This window comes from Scylla paramamosain, chromosome 27 (genome assembly GCF_035594125.1).
Source record: "Scylla paramamosain isolate STU-SP2022 chromosome 27, ASM3559412v1, whole genome shotgun sequence".
Classification (NCBI taxonomy): Eukaryota; Metazoa; Arthropoda; class Malacostraca; order Decapoda; family Portunidae; genus Scylla; species Scylla paramamosain.
This window is the reverse complement of record NC_087177.1, coordinates 17604341-17619465: the sequence shown is the minus strand read 5'-3', so window position 1 is coordinate 17619465 and position 15125 is coordinate 17604341. Positions and strand designations below refer to the sequence as shown.

General features: G+C 42.9%; 1 protein-coding gene across 19 annotated transcripts in view; it reads left to right on the top strand.

Annotated features, from left to right (window-relative positions):
- Positions 1–15125, top strand: part of LOC135114296 (uncharacterized) — a 165274-nt gene that overhangs the window by 25499 nt on the left and 124650 nt on the right. For 15 of the 19 annotated variants that reach the window (XR_010275483.1, XR_010275488.1, XR_010275485.1 and 12 more), the window contains one exon: positions 522–1210. The exons of 2 other annotated variants lie outside the window; for them this stretch is intronic. Coding sequence is in view for 6 of the 17 variants with exons in the window: in XM_064030203.1 (XP_063886273.1) it covers positions 1190–1210 (21 nt within the window). In the remaining 11 variants the exon portion in view is untranslated. The remainder of the gene's footprint in view (positions 1–521; positions 1211–15125) is intronic. 2 more of the 19 variants (XM_064030202.1, XM_064030201.1) reach the window with 1 other exon arrangement.

The window sequence follows — 15125 nt, the reverse complement described above, 5'->3', positions numbered from 1 at the left end:
CTAGGACACACCACTCCCTCTGTTACACAGTAGACACCTCCTGTCCCAGTTGATCACCACAGGTGTTAATACCCACCTTTGGTGGGTCCCCTCTTACATTGGCATTGTGGGAATACTGTGGCTGACAGAGCAACAAATGAGGCCCACCCACTCCCACCCTTCTCCCATAAACTTTACCATAGACCAGACTGATTTTTTGACCAACCTACAGAAAGACTGCAATATACCCTGGGAAAGACACCTGACAAATGCCTTACAGTATACAGCACTTGGATGCATCAGAGAGGACACATGACAATATTGGTGGACCCACTCCTTCAGCTGTGTCCTAGACACTGCAGTCACCAGATTCAGGATAGGACACAGCCTCCACAATGTCCTCATGCATAAGCTGACCCTAACAGACATCCCTCACTTCCTCTAGTGCACCACACAGCCAGATACTACAGAACACACTGTCCTCACCACCACTCGTATCATACTGCTCTCTTTCACTCACTGGCATCACTTCACATCCACAGGCCATCACTAGCAGATCTCCTGGGTGGTTCCCAAGACCCTGGCTTGGCCTTCAAGACACTCAAGCACACTAGGGTCTTCCAGAAGACAGGGAAAGTCTCCTGAATTTAACCAGAAAATCCACTTGCTACCAGCACTAAAGGCTGTGGCACCACAGCTTGCATGGTGCCATCAAATCCCCACCAACAACAGCAAATCGTAGCTCATTCACAGGGTTTGCATCTGTTCCCTGACCTGAACTGCCTTTGATGCTAAAGAGTCCCAGAGACAATAGAGTACTTCTTGTTGCAGTGCCCGTGCTTTCATTCCCATCGTGTCTTACTATGTATCCAACTATTTAACTAGGACGTCCTACCTCCAGTCTGCCCACCCTGCTGTTGGCGGCAGGCATCCACCCCTCACAACAATTTGTTGTCATCCACCTCACTTGTGCCTTCCTGAAGAAGACAGAACAGCTGTCCTGTCTGTGATTATCTCACAGGACACTATCAGGGCGCTTGACATCCCACAGATTGCCGCAATCCTAAATAACAACTGATAACCTCAGGTGTCAATCCATCACAGCCTCAACAGTCATCTGCCTCACCTGTGTCTTCCTGAAGAGGACCTAGCAGGATATCATCAGGGGTCTCAAGGATCATTGGACCAGCACATCCCTAACAACATAAACATGTCTGTGTTAGGGCTACAGGTGAGTATTCAACTAATTTGGTACCTTGTTTGTAAGTGAAGGTTTTAATGATATGTCTATTCTTATGCATTTCAGTGAAAAGAAAACCAAAATCAATATAATAACATGACATGATTAATTCTTCTCAGGTGATATTGTCTAGTTCATTTTCATCCATGTCTCATTGGGGATACTGATATTGGTGCTGTTGCCTTTTAATGGCAATGCATCTCATTGTTGGATGGGGCAGCTTTTGACTCTCCCCTCTACCTTGAAATCCTCTGGCTGCATTTTGATTATCTAGGACCATTCTCTTCTATGGGATATGTCACAAATGCTTAATAGTTACTGAGATACAAGGTCAAATTTTATTCTGATCATGATTTCTCTGTTAGCAGCAAGAGATCTTTAGGAAAGCTAATGTCTAGTTAGGTGGTAGAATTGCAGTTTTAGACAATACTCCCTATCTTGTTTTTAACTTAGGTGCAGCAAGCTTGGAGATGTGGTGGAAAAATTAAGTTTTTGGAGTGGGGAATGAAATGTGACATTTAGGCACTAATATAGACTAATGTAACCTACCCTAATCAATCCCTAATCAGTGTTCAAAAGCTCTGTGAAAAGGCAGTGCCTGGTTTGTATACACCTGATGATGATGAAAAGAGTTTTATCAGGTTCAGCTGTGAAGAAAAATCACTTAGATAAAATCACATATAGAAAATTGTTGATGTTGGAAAATATGTTGGATGATTTGAATGTAAGTCTGAAGGAACTGAACTGAAAAATAGTGCTGTGATAGTGGAGAACCAGGATTTAAAGAAGAGATATGTTGAGTTGACCTGCAAGCAAAGGTGGGAGATAATAAGGAAAAAGTCAAAGCCATTGAGGAGACAGGGTTCTGCATGAAAACAAGACTGAGGTTGAAAAGGGTCATGAATTAAATTGTGTTGAATTCAAGATCATGGAGGAACAAGTAAAGGAAGAAGCAGTGGCCAAAACTGTGCTCAAGATAATTAAGGAGGGCCTTGTAAGGGACACAGTTGAAAGGAAAGTGTGTAATTGCTTTTGGATTTAAGGAGAGAGTAAAACCAAAGAAGCAGGAGAGGGAGAAACAGGAAAGGGAGACTGCCAAAAATTTAGTTGGAGAAATGCAAGAGAAAGGAAGTATATGGGATGAAGAAGTTGAGGAGGTGCATGGAATTGGTAAATATGTGGAAGGAGGACACTGCCCATTAAAGATAAGATTCAGATCGCAAACTGCGGCAGAAGTGTTGACCAGGACATGGAAACTGGCAAGAATAGATTAATGCAAGAATGTCTGGATGAAAAGAAACGAATGAACAAGACAGAGGTAAAATAAACAATCTGCTGAATGAAGCTAAAAAAAATGCAACCAGAACAGAGACAGAAGAATGAGTTTTTTTGTCATACAGAAATGTGAGTGGGGTGATGTCTGCACTACTAGAGTTATATGATTATTTAGAAGAATGCAAACCTGGGGATCACAGAGACCAAATTAAGTAATACATTCGAGAATCTCAACCTAGGTGTTGGAAGATGCAATATATTGAAAAGAAATAGAAAATGTAAACAAGGAGATGGGGTGATGCTGTTAGTGAAGAAGAACCTGATGGTTGATGAGTTGACATACAGTGAAGACAGCACAGAAGTGTTGAGGGTGGGAATAAAGGGGAAAGGAGGGAGGAGAGATTATGCAGTGGTATATGTTCCATCAAAAACAAAATCTGGAGATTATGGAAAAATGTTAACAGATATAAGTGAATTCATGGAAAGTTTAATTGCAAAGAGTGACAATATAATTCTGATGGGGGATTTCAACTGTAAGAAGGTGTGTTAGGAGGACCGGTCAGTGGATGGAAATTAATTGTTGTAGGGGAACAGGTTACTGAAATTAGTAATGGATAATGTTCTAACACCATGGGTGAAGGAAAATACAGATCCAGAACAAATGAAGAACCCTCAGGATTGGATTTATCGTTCACAAAAGAACCAGGAATTCTTGAAAACCTCAACTACAGGATCCCAATAGGGAAGAGTGACCACATTTTACTCAAGTTTGGTATAGAAAAGGAAGTGGTAGAAAGAAGGAAAGACTATAGAAAAGGTAAGTGGAACTATAGTAAGACAAATTTCACTGAATTAAGGAAATACTTCAAGGAGATTGACTGGAGTAAATTTGATGAAACAAAGGGAGTGGAAGAAAAGTGGAATGCTTGAGATATATAATGAAGGAATAGAGGGAGAGGGAATGGAGAGATACAAGCTGAAGACATCTCCAAAAGGATTTAGAATAAATGACTGGTTTAATAGAATATGTGAGGAGGCAAGAATGGAAAGAGAGAGTATCGAATAGATGGAGTAGATTAAGTATGAGAGAGTCATACTTAATCCAACCGCTGTTCACCGGCGCTTGTTTACCAAGCAGCCGGCACCGGCGGTCAGGATTACCCCTTTGGAGGGGACGACAGGGTAGCGGGCTAAAGCCAGCACTACTCACGCCTACCGTCTTCAACGGCACAGGCGATGCGAAACCTACCTGCCGAAGTCGCCCCCGACAGGATTCCGGTTCTGAGGACGCCACCCTCAGCCAGGCGGTTGGCTACCTGAGCTACTAGGCCCACCGCAGCATGACAAACCGTTCACAGACTACGAGCTCTGCTAGGACGCTCTGGGTCCGAGAGGACGTGCACGGAGGCTCTATGCACGCCCCTCGGACCCGAGGGGGACTGGGACCGCATCCACCCCGTGTACCCCATTTCAAAGCCATGAACCCGCTGGCATTTGAGGGCAGGAAGAGCGCTACCCCCCCCACCAGCGGGCCGTCATCCCGGAAGCGCCAGAGAGACTACCGCTGTCGAGGGTTAGTGGGTTTAGCCCACTGACTCGGCAAATCACCCTGACGGCCCACCACCCCAACGAGATAGAGAACTCGAAGGAGCAGAAAGGACTCCGGACCAGTGAAGCTGTTCTGGGCTCCGAAGCCTGGCGGAGCCCCATTACTCTATGAACATTTGTTGAGAAGGGAGGATGGAATATTTGTCCAACTCCCCGCCCCACATTCATCTCGCAGGGTAAGCACTTTAGCCGTAGGCCCAATCCCTCAGGCTTGTGCCTACGTTACCAGCGGGCGCCACTAGGAGGCAGGCTTCCCCAGTAACTAAGTCTCAAGGAGGTTTTTCACGTCACTCGGGAAGTCACGGCATGACACCATCCCGGGACCTCCAGGAGTAGAAGAGAGTAGAAGAGAGGAATAAGTATATACTTATATGCAGGGAAGAGAAAAGAAAACATAAAAAAACATCATAGACAAACGCAAAAACCAACCAAAATTATTTTATTGATATTTGAATGGGAAATTAAAGAACAAAGTTGGAATAAATGGACAAGTTGAAGGTATATGAAGAAGCAGGAAGGATGGTTGAAGTGATGAATAACTGCTTCCAGAAGGTCTTTACAAGAGAATGGTTTTCAGGAGCAGGAAGATGTGAAGATGGTTGGTGCAAGGTTGAGTGAAATAAATGTTACAGTTCTGGAGATGGAGAAGATAATGGAGGACCAAGATATAAGGAAGGCAGCAGGCCCAGATGGGGAATCGAACTGGATTTTAAAGAAAAAGATCCACAGTCACAGTACATTCATTAAAAGAGGGAAAGGTCCCAACAGACTGGAAAACAGCGGATATAGTGCCGATTTTCAAGGGAGGAAATAAGGAAGACCCTTCAAACTACAGACCAGTGTCAATAATGAGTGTGGGGAGTCCTTTACTTATAATCTAAACTGGAAACTTCACATCTCATCTCCAGCTAAAACAGCTTCTATGAAGTTAGCTTATTCTGAGTTGTCTCTGCTACTTTTTCACACCTCTCCAAGTTGCTAATTCTGTACAGGGGTCTTATCCATTCTTATATAGAGTATGCTTCACATGTATGAGGGGGTTCCACTCATACTGCTCTTTTGGACTTAGTGGAATCAAAAGCTTTTCATCTTATCAACTCCTCTCGTTTAACTGACTGTCTTCAGCCTCTTTCTCATTGCTACAATGTTGCATCTCTTGCTATCTTCTACTGCTGTTTTCATGCCAACTGCTCTTTTGATCATGCTAACTGCATGCCTCCTCTCTTCCTGCAGCCTCACCGCACAAGACTTTCTTCTTTCTCTCTCCCCTATTCTGTCCACCTCTCTAATGCAAGAGTTAACCAATATTCTCAATCATTCATCCCTTTCTCTGGTAAACTGTGGAACTCCTTGCCTGCTTCTGTATTTCCACCTTCCTATGACTTGAACTCTTTCAAGAGGGAGGTTTCAAGACATACGAGTATCCTATAATTTTTGACTACTGCTTTTGACTGTTCAGGGACCAGCATCTCAGTGGGCCTTTTTTATTGCATTTTGTTGCCCTTGGCTGATACTCCTCCTACAGAAAAAAAAGATATGCGAAAGAGTTATAAGAGACAAATGGATCAAGCACAGTGGAACCTCAGTTAATGAATGCCTCTCTTTTCAAACAAATTGTTTTTTTAATAAAATTTTGAACTCATTATTGCTTTGGTTGTGGTACCAAAATTTGGTTTTAGAACAAGAAGAACAAGAACAAGAAGTTACTTGGTTTCAAATATTAAAAGACATGGCATAACCTGCTGTTTATTACTAATTTATAGTTTCTATAAATATTTACCTTGCTTTTATATATTTGGAGGAAGGATACAAAGTGTAAGACTAATTCAGTCTTTGAAATAAAGGTAAATATAATCCTGTTGAAAAACCTCATTGTAAACAGTTTTCACTGTTGAGGAGTTATCCTCAGTCACCTGTGGCTCTCTTGTTAACCACAAACGCTATCTCTATTGCACAACACCATTTTTCAGTAGCTTTTCCCAGCAGCAAGATGTCTAAGTGTTATGTTCACCTTCATTTTGGTGGTGAGTGGGTTGCTCCTTTCTGTATCCTTCTGTAAGACACTAGATCAGTGACAAAGGCACTGCACAGTTTAAACAGTATCTTCTGGTGAGTTCTGTGTCACTAAGTTCATTAATACATCCTTTCTGGATAATTTGTGAGCTGGAGATGTGAACCAGCCATAATGGTTGTGGGAGCCTCTGTCATAAACCACTAAGACAGGGTAGACTGGGGTCTGGGAACAGATTAATCCATTTTACATTGAGCCCTATGGAGAAAATAGTTTCAGTTTTCAAACATTTTGGATTTTGAACAGCATTCAGGAGCAAATTAAGTTTTAGAAATGAGTTCCACTGTATTTGGAAGAAAAACATGTTGAAAAACTAACAATTTGGTTTTTGAGGAGAAATATCATGTACTAGAAATCTGTTGAGTTTCTATTCACAAGTTATAGACATTATGCAGGAGAGAGATGGTTGGACTTCAAAAAAATATTTGGCAAAATACTAAATAGTTATTATTTGTTGTTATGGAACCTGAAGATTTTTGGAGGATTGCAAGAAGGGCTGCTAAAGTGGATAGAGAACTTCTTGGAAGGTAGAGAGATGAGAAAAGCAATTAAGGATCAAAAGTCAGCCTGGAAGAAAGTTTTAAGTGGGGGTTTCACAGAGATCTGTGTTGCCATGCAATCTTCCTCTTTTTCAGTTTTTCTCAATAACTTTGTATCATCCGCAGATAAGCTTATGTAGGCCGTGATTTTTTTTTTTTTTATGTAGAAGGAACACTGGCCAAGGGCAACAAAAATCCAATAAAAAAAAAAAAATCCCACTGAGATGCTAGTCCCAGAAAAGGGTCCAAAGCGGTAATCAAAGATTGAAGGATGAAATGTCTTGAAATCTCCCTCTTGAAGGAAGTCAAGTCATAGGAAGGTGGAAATGCAGAAGCAAGAAGGGAGTTCCAGAGTTTACCAGAGAAAGGGATGAATGATTGAGAATACTGGTTAACTGTTGCATTAGAGAGGTAGACAGAATAGGAGTGAGAGAAAGAAGAAAGTTTTGTGCAGTGAGGCCACAGGAGGAAGGGAGGCATGCTGTTAGCAAGATCAGAAGAACAGTTAGCATGAAAATAGCGGTAGAAGACAGATAGAGATGCAACACTGCGGAGATAAGAGAGAGGCTGAAGATAGTCAATTAGAGCAGAGGAGATGATGAGACGAAAAGCTTTTGATTCCACACTGTCTAGAAGAGTGGTATGAGTGGACACCCCCTCCCCAGAAATGTGAAGCATACTCCATACATGGACAGATAAGGCCCTCGTGCAGCGTCAGGAGCTGGGAAGGGGGTGAGAACAACTGGCGGAGACGTCTCAGAATGCCTAACTTCATAGAAACTGTTTTAGCTAGAGATGAGATGTGAAGTTTCCAGTTCAGGTTATAAGTAAAGGTCAGACCGAAGATGTTCAGTGTAGAAGAGGGGGACAGCTGAGTGTCATTGAAGAAGAGGGGATAGTTGTCTGGAAGGTTGTGTCAAGTTGATAGATGGAGGAATTGAGTTTTTGAGGCATTGAACAATACTAAGTTTGCTCTGCCCCAATCAGAAGTTTTAGAAAGATCAAAAGGCAGGTGTTCTGTGGCTTCCCTGCATGAAATGTTTACTTCCTGAAGGGTTGGATGTCTATGAAAAGACGTGGAAAAGTGCAAGGTGGTAGGAGTGGATAGGACAAGAAGTTTGGTTTAGAAGGTCATAGATGAATAATAAGAAGAGAGTGGGTGACAGGACAGAACCCTGAGGAACACCACTGTTAATAGATTTAGGAGAAGAACAGTGACTGTCTACCACAGCAGCAATAGAACGGTCAGAAAGGAAACTTGAGAAGTTACTGAGAGAAGGATAGAAGCTGTAAGAGGGTAGTTTGGAAATCAAAGCTTTGCGCCAGACTCTATCAAAAGCTTTTGATATATCCGAGGCAACAGCAAAAGTTTCACCAAAATCTCTAAAAAGAGGATGACCAAGACTCTGTAAGGAAAGCCAGATCACCAGTAGAGCAGCCTTGACAGAACCCATACTGGCAGTCAGATAGAAGGTTGTGAAGTGATACATGTTTAAGAATCTTCCTGTTGAGGATTGATTAAAAAACTTTAGATAGGTAGGAAATTAAAGCAATAGGGCGGTAATCTGAGGGATTAGAATGGTCACCCTTTTTAGGAACAGGCTGAATGTAGGCAAACTTCCAGCAACAAGGAAAGGTAGATTGTGACAGACAGAGCTGAAAGAGTTTGACTAGGCAAAGTGCAAGCATGGAGGCACAGTTTCGGAGAACAATAGGAGGGACCCCATCAGGTCCATAAGCCTTCCGAGGGTTTAGGCAAGCGAGGGCATGGAAAACATCACTGCAAAGAATTTTAATAGGTAGCATGAAGTAGTCAGAGGGTGGAGGAGAGGGAGAAACAAGCCCTGAATCATCCAAGATAGAGTTTTTAGCAAAGGTTTGAGCAAAGAGTTCAGCTTTAGAAATAGATGTGATAGCAGTGGTGCCATCTGGTTGAAATAATGGAGGGAAAGAAGAAGCAAAGTTACTGGAGATATTTTTGGCTAGATGCCAGAAGTCACGAGGGGAGTTAGATCTTGAAAGATTTTGATACTTTCTGTTAATGAAAGAGTTTTTGGCTAGTTGGAGAACAGACTTGGCATGGTTCCAGGCAGAAATATAAAGTGCACGAGATTCTGGTGATGGAAGGCTGAAGTACCCTTTGTGGGCCACCTCTCTATCATGTATAGCATGAGAACAAGCGGAGTTAAACCAAGGTTTGGAAGGTTTAGGTTGAGAAAAAAAGTGAGGAATGTATGCCTCCATGCCAGACATTGTCACCTCTGTTATGTGCTCAGCATACAAAGATAGGTCTCTGACACGGAAGCAATAGTGCTTCCAAGGAAAATCAGCAAAATACCTCCTCAGGTCCTCCGAACTAGCAGAGGCAAAACGCCAGAGGCACCTTCGCTTAGGAGGATCCTGAAGAGGGATTGGAGCGATAGGACAAGATACAGATATGAGATTGTGATCGGAGGAGTCCAACGGAAAAGAGAGGGTGACAGCACAAGCAGAAGGATTAGAGGTCAGGAAAAGGTCAAGAATGTTGGGCATATCTCCAAGATATCTTGGGCATATCTCCTATTGGAGGAGGCAGTAGACACCTGCCGAAACGATAATTACTCCCAGTGAGGTCTAAAGCACTGTTCAGGGGGTGCTGTGAACTTATCATTAAACCCAGCTGTGACCTCACTGAACGTTTCCCTTTGTGTCTCACAACACAAGGGGGTAGTCACAGCCTGCCCTCTAAAGACAACTCTCTTCCTCCACACAAAACTACAAGCACCTAATAACACACACACCTTTCACTCAAAAAAATTTAAAATCATGGCGACTCCTACACCAGCCTCGGAGTCCCCATCTGGGGAGGGGACCATAAATGTCCCCAGGTCGGACTGCCTTTCCGTCGACGACCGTAAGTGTCTTGACACCCCCCTCAACTTTTTCTTCATTAACTTCTGCAACATTCGCGGTCTAAGATCTAATTTTCAATCTGTAGAACACCACCTCTCCTCTTCTAAACCTCATCTTCTTTTCCTCACTGAAACTCAGGTGTCTGAGGCAACTGACAGTAGCCCCTTTTCTGTTCCCTCCTACTTTCTCTATCCTCATTTTCGATCCAAAGCTGGATGCTGCGTTTATGTGCGCAATGACTTAACCTGCTCTCGTGCCCACGCTCTTGAATCTTCCGAGTTTTCCACCATCTGGCTTCGACTACAGAGTCATTCTCATACTAAATTTATCTGTGCTGTATACCTCTCTCCTAACTCCTCTGACTATAAGAAATTCTTTGACTACTTAACTTCCAAAGTGGAGCACATTCTGACCCTCTTCCCTTTTGCAGAGATCTCCATTCTTGGAGACTTCAATGTTCACCACCAGCTTTGGCTTTCCTCTCCCTTCACTGACCATCCTGGTGAACTAGCCTACAACTTTGCTATCCTCCATGACCTAGAGCAATTGGTGCAACACCCTACTCGTATTCCTGACCGTCTTGGAGATACGCCCAACATTCTTGACCTTTTCCTGACCTCTAATCCTTCTGCTTATGCTGTTACCCTTTCTTCTCCGTTGGGCTCCTCCGATCACAATCTCATATCTTTATCTTGTCCTATCACTCCAATCCCTCCTCAGGATCCCCCTAAGCGAAGGTGCCTCTGGCGTTTTGCCTTTGCTAGTTGGGGGGACCTGAGGCGGTATTTTGCTGATTTTCCTTGGAATGACTACTGCTTCCGTGTCAGAGACCAGTCTTTGTGTGCTGAGCGCATAACAGAGGTGATAGTGTCTGGCATGGAGGCGTACATTCCTCACTCTTTTTCTCGTCCTAAACCTTCTAAACCTTGGTTTAACACAGCTTGTTCTCGTGCTATACATGATAGAGAGGTGGCCCACAAAAGGTACTTAAGCCTTCCTTCACCAGAATCTCATGCACTTTATATTTCTGCCCGGAATCATGCCAAGTCTGTTCTCCAACTAGCCAAAAACTCCTTCATTAACAGAAAATGTCAAAACCTTTCAAGATCTAACTCCCCTCGTGATTTCTGGCATCTAGCCAAAAATATCTCCAATAACTTTGCTTCTTCTTCTTTCCCTCCTCTACTTCAACCAGATGGCACCACTGCTATCACATCTATTTCTAAAGCTGAACTCTTTGCTCAAACCTTTGCTAAAAACTCTACCTTGGACGATTCTGGGCTTGTTCCTCCCTCTCCTCCACCCTCTGACTACTTCATGCCTCGTATTAAAATTCTTCGTAATGATGTTTTCCATGCCCTCGCTGGCCTAAACCCTCAGAAGGCTTATGGACCTGATGGGGTCCCTCCTATTGTTCTCCGAAACTGTGCCTCCGTGCTTGCACCTTGCCTAGTCAAACTCTTTCAGCTCTGTCTGTCAACATCTACCTTTCCTTCTTGCTGGAAGTTTGCCTACATTCAACCTGTTCCTAAAAAGGGTGACCGCTCTAATCCCTCAAACTACCGTCCTATTGCTTTAATTTCCTGCTTATCTAAAGTTTTTGAATCTATCCTCAACAGGAAGATTCTTAAACATCTATCACTTCACAACCTTCTATCTGATCGCCAGTATGGGTTCCGTCAAGGACGCTCTACTGGTGATCTTCTGGCTTTCCTTACTGAGTCTTGGTCATCCTCTTTTAGAGACTTTGGTGAAACTTTTGCTGTTGCCTTGGACATATCAAAAGCCTTTGATAGAGTCTGGCACAAAGCTTTGATTTCCAAACTACCCTCCTACGGTTTCTATCCTTCTCTCTGTAACTTCATCTCAAGTTTCCTTTCTGACCGTTCTATTGCTGCTGTGGTAGACGGTCACTGTTCTTCTCCTAAATCTATTAACTGTGGTGTTCCTCAGGGTTCTGTCCTGTCACCCACTCTCTTCTTATTATTCATTAATGATCTTCTAAACCAAACTTCTTGTCCTATCCACTCCTATGCTGATGATACCACCCTGCACTTTTCTACGTCTTTTCATAGACGTCCAACCCTTCAGGAGGTAAACATATCACGCAGGGAAGCCACAGAACGCCTGACTTCTGATCTTTCTAAAATTTCTGATTGGGGCAGAGCAAACTTGGTATTGTTCAATGCCTCAAAAACTCAATTCCTCCATCTATCAACTCGACACAATCTTCCAGACAACTATCCCCTCTTCTTCAATGACACTCAACTGTCCCCCTCTTCTACACTGAACATCCTCGGTCTGTCCTTTACTTATAATCTGAACTGGAAACTTCACATCTCATCTCTAGCTAAAACGGCTTCTATGAAGTTAGGTGTTCTGAGACGTCTCCGCCAGTTTTTCTCACCCCCCCAGCTGCTAACTCTGTACAAGGGCCTTATCCGTCCATGTATGGAGTATGCTTCACATGTCTGGGGGGGTTCCACTCATACTGCTGTTCTAGACAGGGTGGAATCAAAAGCTTTTCGTCTCATCAACTCCTCTCCTCTAACTGACTGTCTTCAGCCTCTCTCTCACCGCCGCAATGTTGCATCTCTTGCTGTCTTCTACCGCTATTTTCATGCTAACTGCTCTTCTGATCTTGCTAACTGCATGCCTCCCCTCCTTCCGCGGCCTCGCTGCACAAGACTTTCTTCTTTCTCTCACTCCTATTCTGTCCACCTCTCTAACGCAAGAGTTAACCAGTATTCTCAATCATTCATCCCTTTCTCTGGTAAACTCTGGAACTCCTTGCCTGCTTCTGTATTTCCACCTTCCTATGACTTGAATTCCTTCAAGAGGGAGGTTTCAAGACACTTATCCACCAATTTTTGACCACTGCTTTGACCCTTTTAGGGACTGGCATTTCAGTGGGCATTTTTTTTATTAGATTTTTGTTGCCCTTGGCCAGTATCCTTCCTACATAAAAAAAAAAAAAAAAAAAAAAAAAAGATGGTCAGGAATATGAGTAGGGTGTTGCACCAATTGCTCTAGGTCATGGAGGATAGCAAAGTTGAAGGCTAGTTCACCAGGATGGTCAATGAAGGGAGAGGAGAACCAAAGCTGGTGGTGAACATTGAAGTCTCCAAGAATGGAGATCTCTGCAAAAGGGAAGAGAGTCAGAATGTGCTCCATTTTGGAAGTTAAGTAGTCAAAGAATTTCTTATAGTCAGAGGAGTTAGGTGAGAGGTATACAGCACAGATACATTTTGTTTGAGAGTGACTGTAGTTGTAGCCAGATGGTGGAAGACTCAGAAGATTCAAGAGCATGGGCATGATAGCAGGTTAAGTCGTTGTGCACATAAACACAACATCCAGCTTTTGATTGAAAATGAGGATAGGGAAAGTAAGAGGGAACAGAAAAGGGGCTACTGTCAGTTACCTCAGACACCTGAGTTTCAGTGAGGAAAAGAAGATGAGGTTTAGAAGAGAGGTGGTGTTCTACAGATTGAAAATTAGATCTTAGACTGGAAATGTTGCCGAAGTTAATAAAGAAAAAGTTGGGGGTGGTGTCAAGACACTTAGGATCGTTGTCAGAAGAGCAGTCTGACCTGGGGAAATTTGTGGTCCCCTCCCAAGATGGGGACTCTGAGGCTGGTGTAGGAGTCGCCATGATAATTTTGAAATTTTGAGTGAAGGGTGTGTGTGTTATTAGGTGCTTGTAGTTTTGTGTGGAGGAAGAGAGTTGTCTTTAGAAGGCAGGCTGTGACTGCCCCCTTGTGTTGTGAGACACAAAGGGAAATCAATGAGCTCACAGCTGGGTTTAATGATAAGTTCATTAAACCTCACTGGGAGTAATTATCATTTTGGCAGGTGCCTACTGCCTCCTCCTACTACTGCCTTATTATATTTATTACTTAATCTAAAAATATAAAAATAAAGAAAATGGATAACTTTTGGATGATGAAAGACTTGTTAATTTTCCAAATTTAAAGTTTACCACAGGTTTAGCAGTTTCACATTTTGCAGGATCTTTTTAGACCACTGCAAGTGTATTTGCAGATTATGTTTATGTGATGCAGAGTTTTTTTTAGGGGGGAAGACAATAGTGGTCTTGGTTTTCTTAATATAAAAATGGTGGTATTAGGGAGTGCTTGGGAGTGTGATGTGTGAAATCATCCATTTTGGATGAACTAGGCACAGTATCATGGCTGTCACACTAGGCTGCTAACATCATTCATCACAATAAAGCAGGATATCAGATGCACTTTTTAGTATATATACCTATGTGTGATAATTAATAAGGTAGTAGTAATAATAGTATAGGTAGGTCTATATAAATGATAAAAAATGGTAACAAATTGCACAATCAGTATGATGGTAATAAATATTTTCAACCTTTTTCTTAAGAGATGAGAGTTGGAGGAACCTTTTCATGTTGAGGTATGGTATCCCAGGTTGTAGGGCCTTTGTACATCAGTGAATGTCAGTTAAGGGTTAAGTTGTGGTGAGCCATGGAGTACCATCCTGCATGAACATATTACAACCATGTAACTCATAGAAAAGAAGCATGTGATCCTCCAGCAGTTGTATGTGATGTTCAGCTGTCATCATTTCATTCTTAGGGAGGAAACACAACCCTCCATGCCCCCATCACTATTTATTACACCCCACACCATTACACTAGGAGGGTGTTTCACAGTTTTACTTGTGTACTGGGCCAAGTAGCAGTTAGAGTTCTTGGGACGTCTCACTTTACCTGGCCGTGTTCTAATGCACCTGAAGCTGCTTTTATCACTAATAAAAAACTTTCCTCCAGTGCTCTGGAGTGCAGTCCTTGTATTTGCATGCAAATGCAAGTCTCTTCCTTTTCATCTGCTTTGTAAGAAGGGATTTGTCGGCCAGCTTGAATGTTGGTAGGCCAGGCTTCTTTTGTAGCTGTTCCTGGATGGTTCATTCTGAGACATCTCCTAACATATCTGGGTGCAACTTCTTAAGTTCACAAGCTGTAATCCTCGAATCCTTCATAATCTCATGCTTCATGAGAGTATCAGTTGCCTTGGATGTCTTGGTCTCCCAGATATTGGTTTTCTTAGAGGTATGGTGTCTGGAGGGAGGGTATGAACAGCTACAACCAGGCAGTGAATGGTGCTTTTGTGTTGCCCTGCACACCTTGAAATTTCTTTTGTTGGCACATTTTCAGTCTCCCATGCCAAAATTCTGGCCTTTTTTTCATTGATGAGGCTGGCTGAAGCCATACAAATGCTGTAGCAGAAAAATGGGAAGGCTGAGTAGGGAAAGAGGGGAAATAGGGTGTAGTAGAATGGAAACAAGTGTCAAATCCTCTCTCCCTGGCAGCTCACTGAGCACTGAGGCAGTAATTGTCAGTCCCCATACATACCCTCACCCTTCCCATGCTCGTGGCAGCAGTACCAGACGTTATGATAAAGGTGCGACTTGGCTCCTCTGTATGATAACCAAGCACACCATAATTTGGAATTTTTGGGCAACAGCACGCAATATTTTCCGCGGACACTGTAAA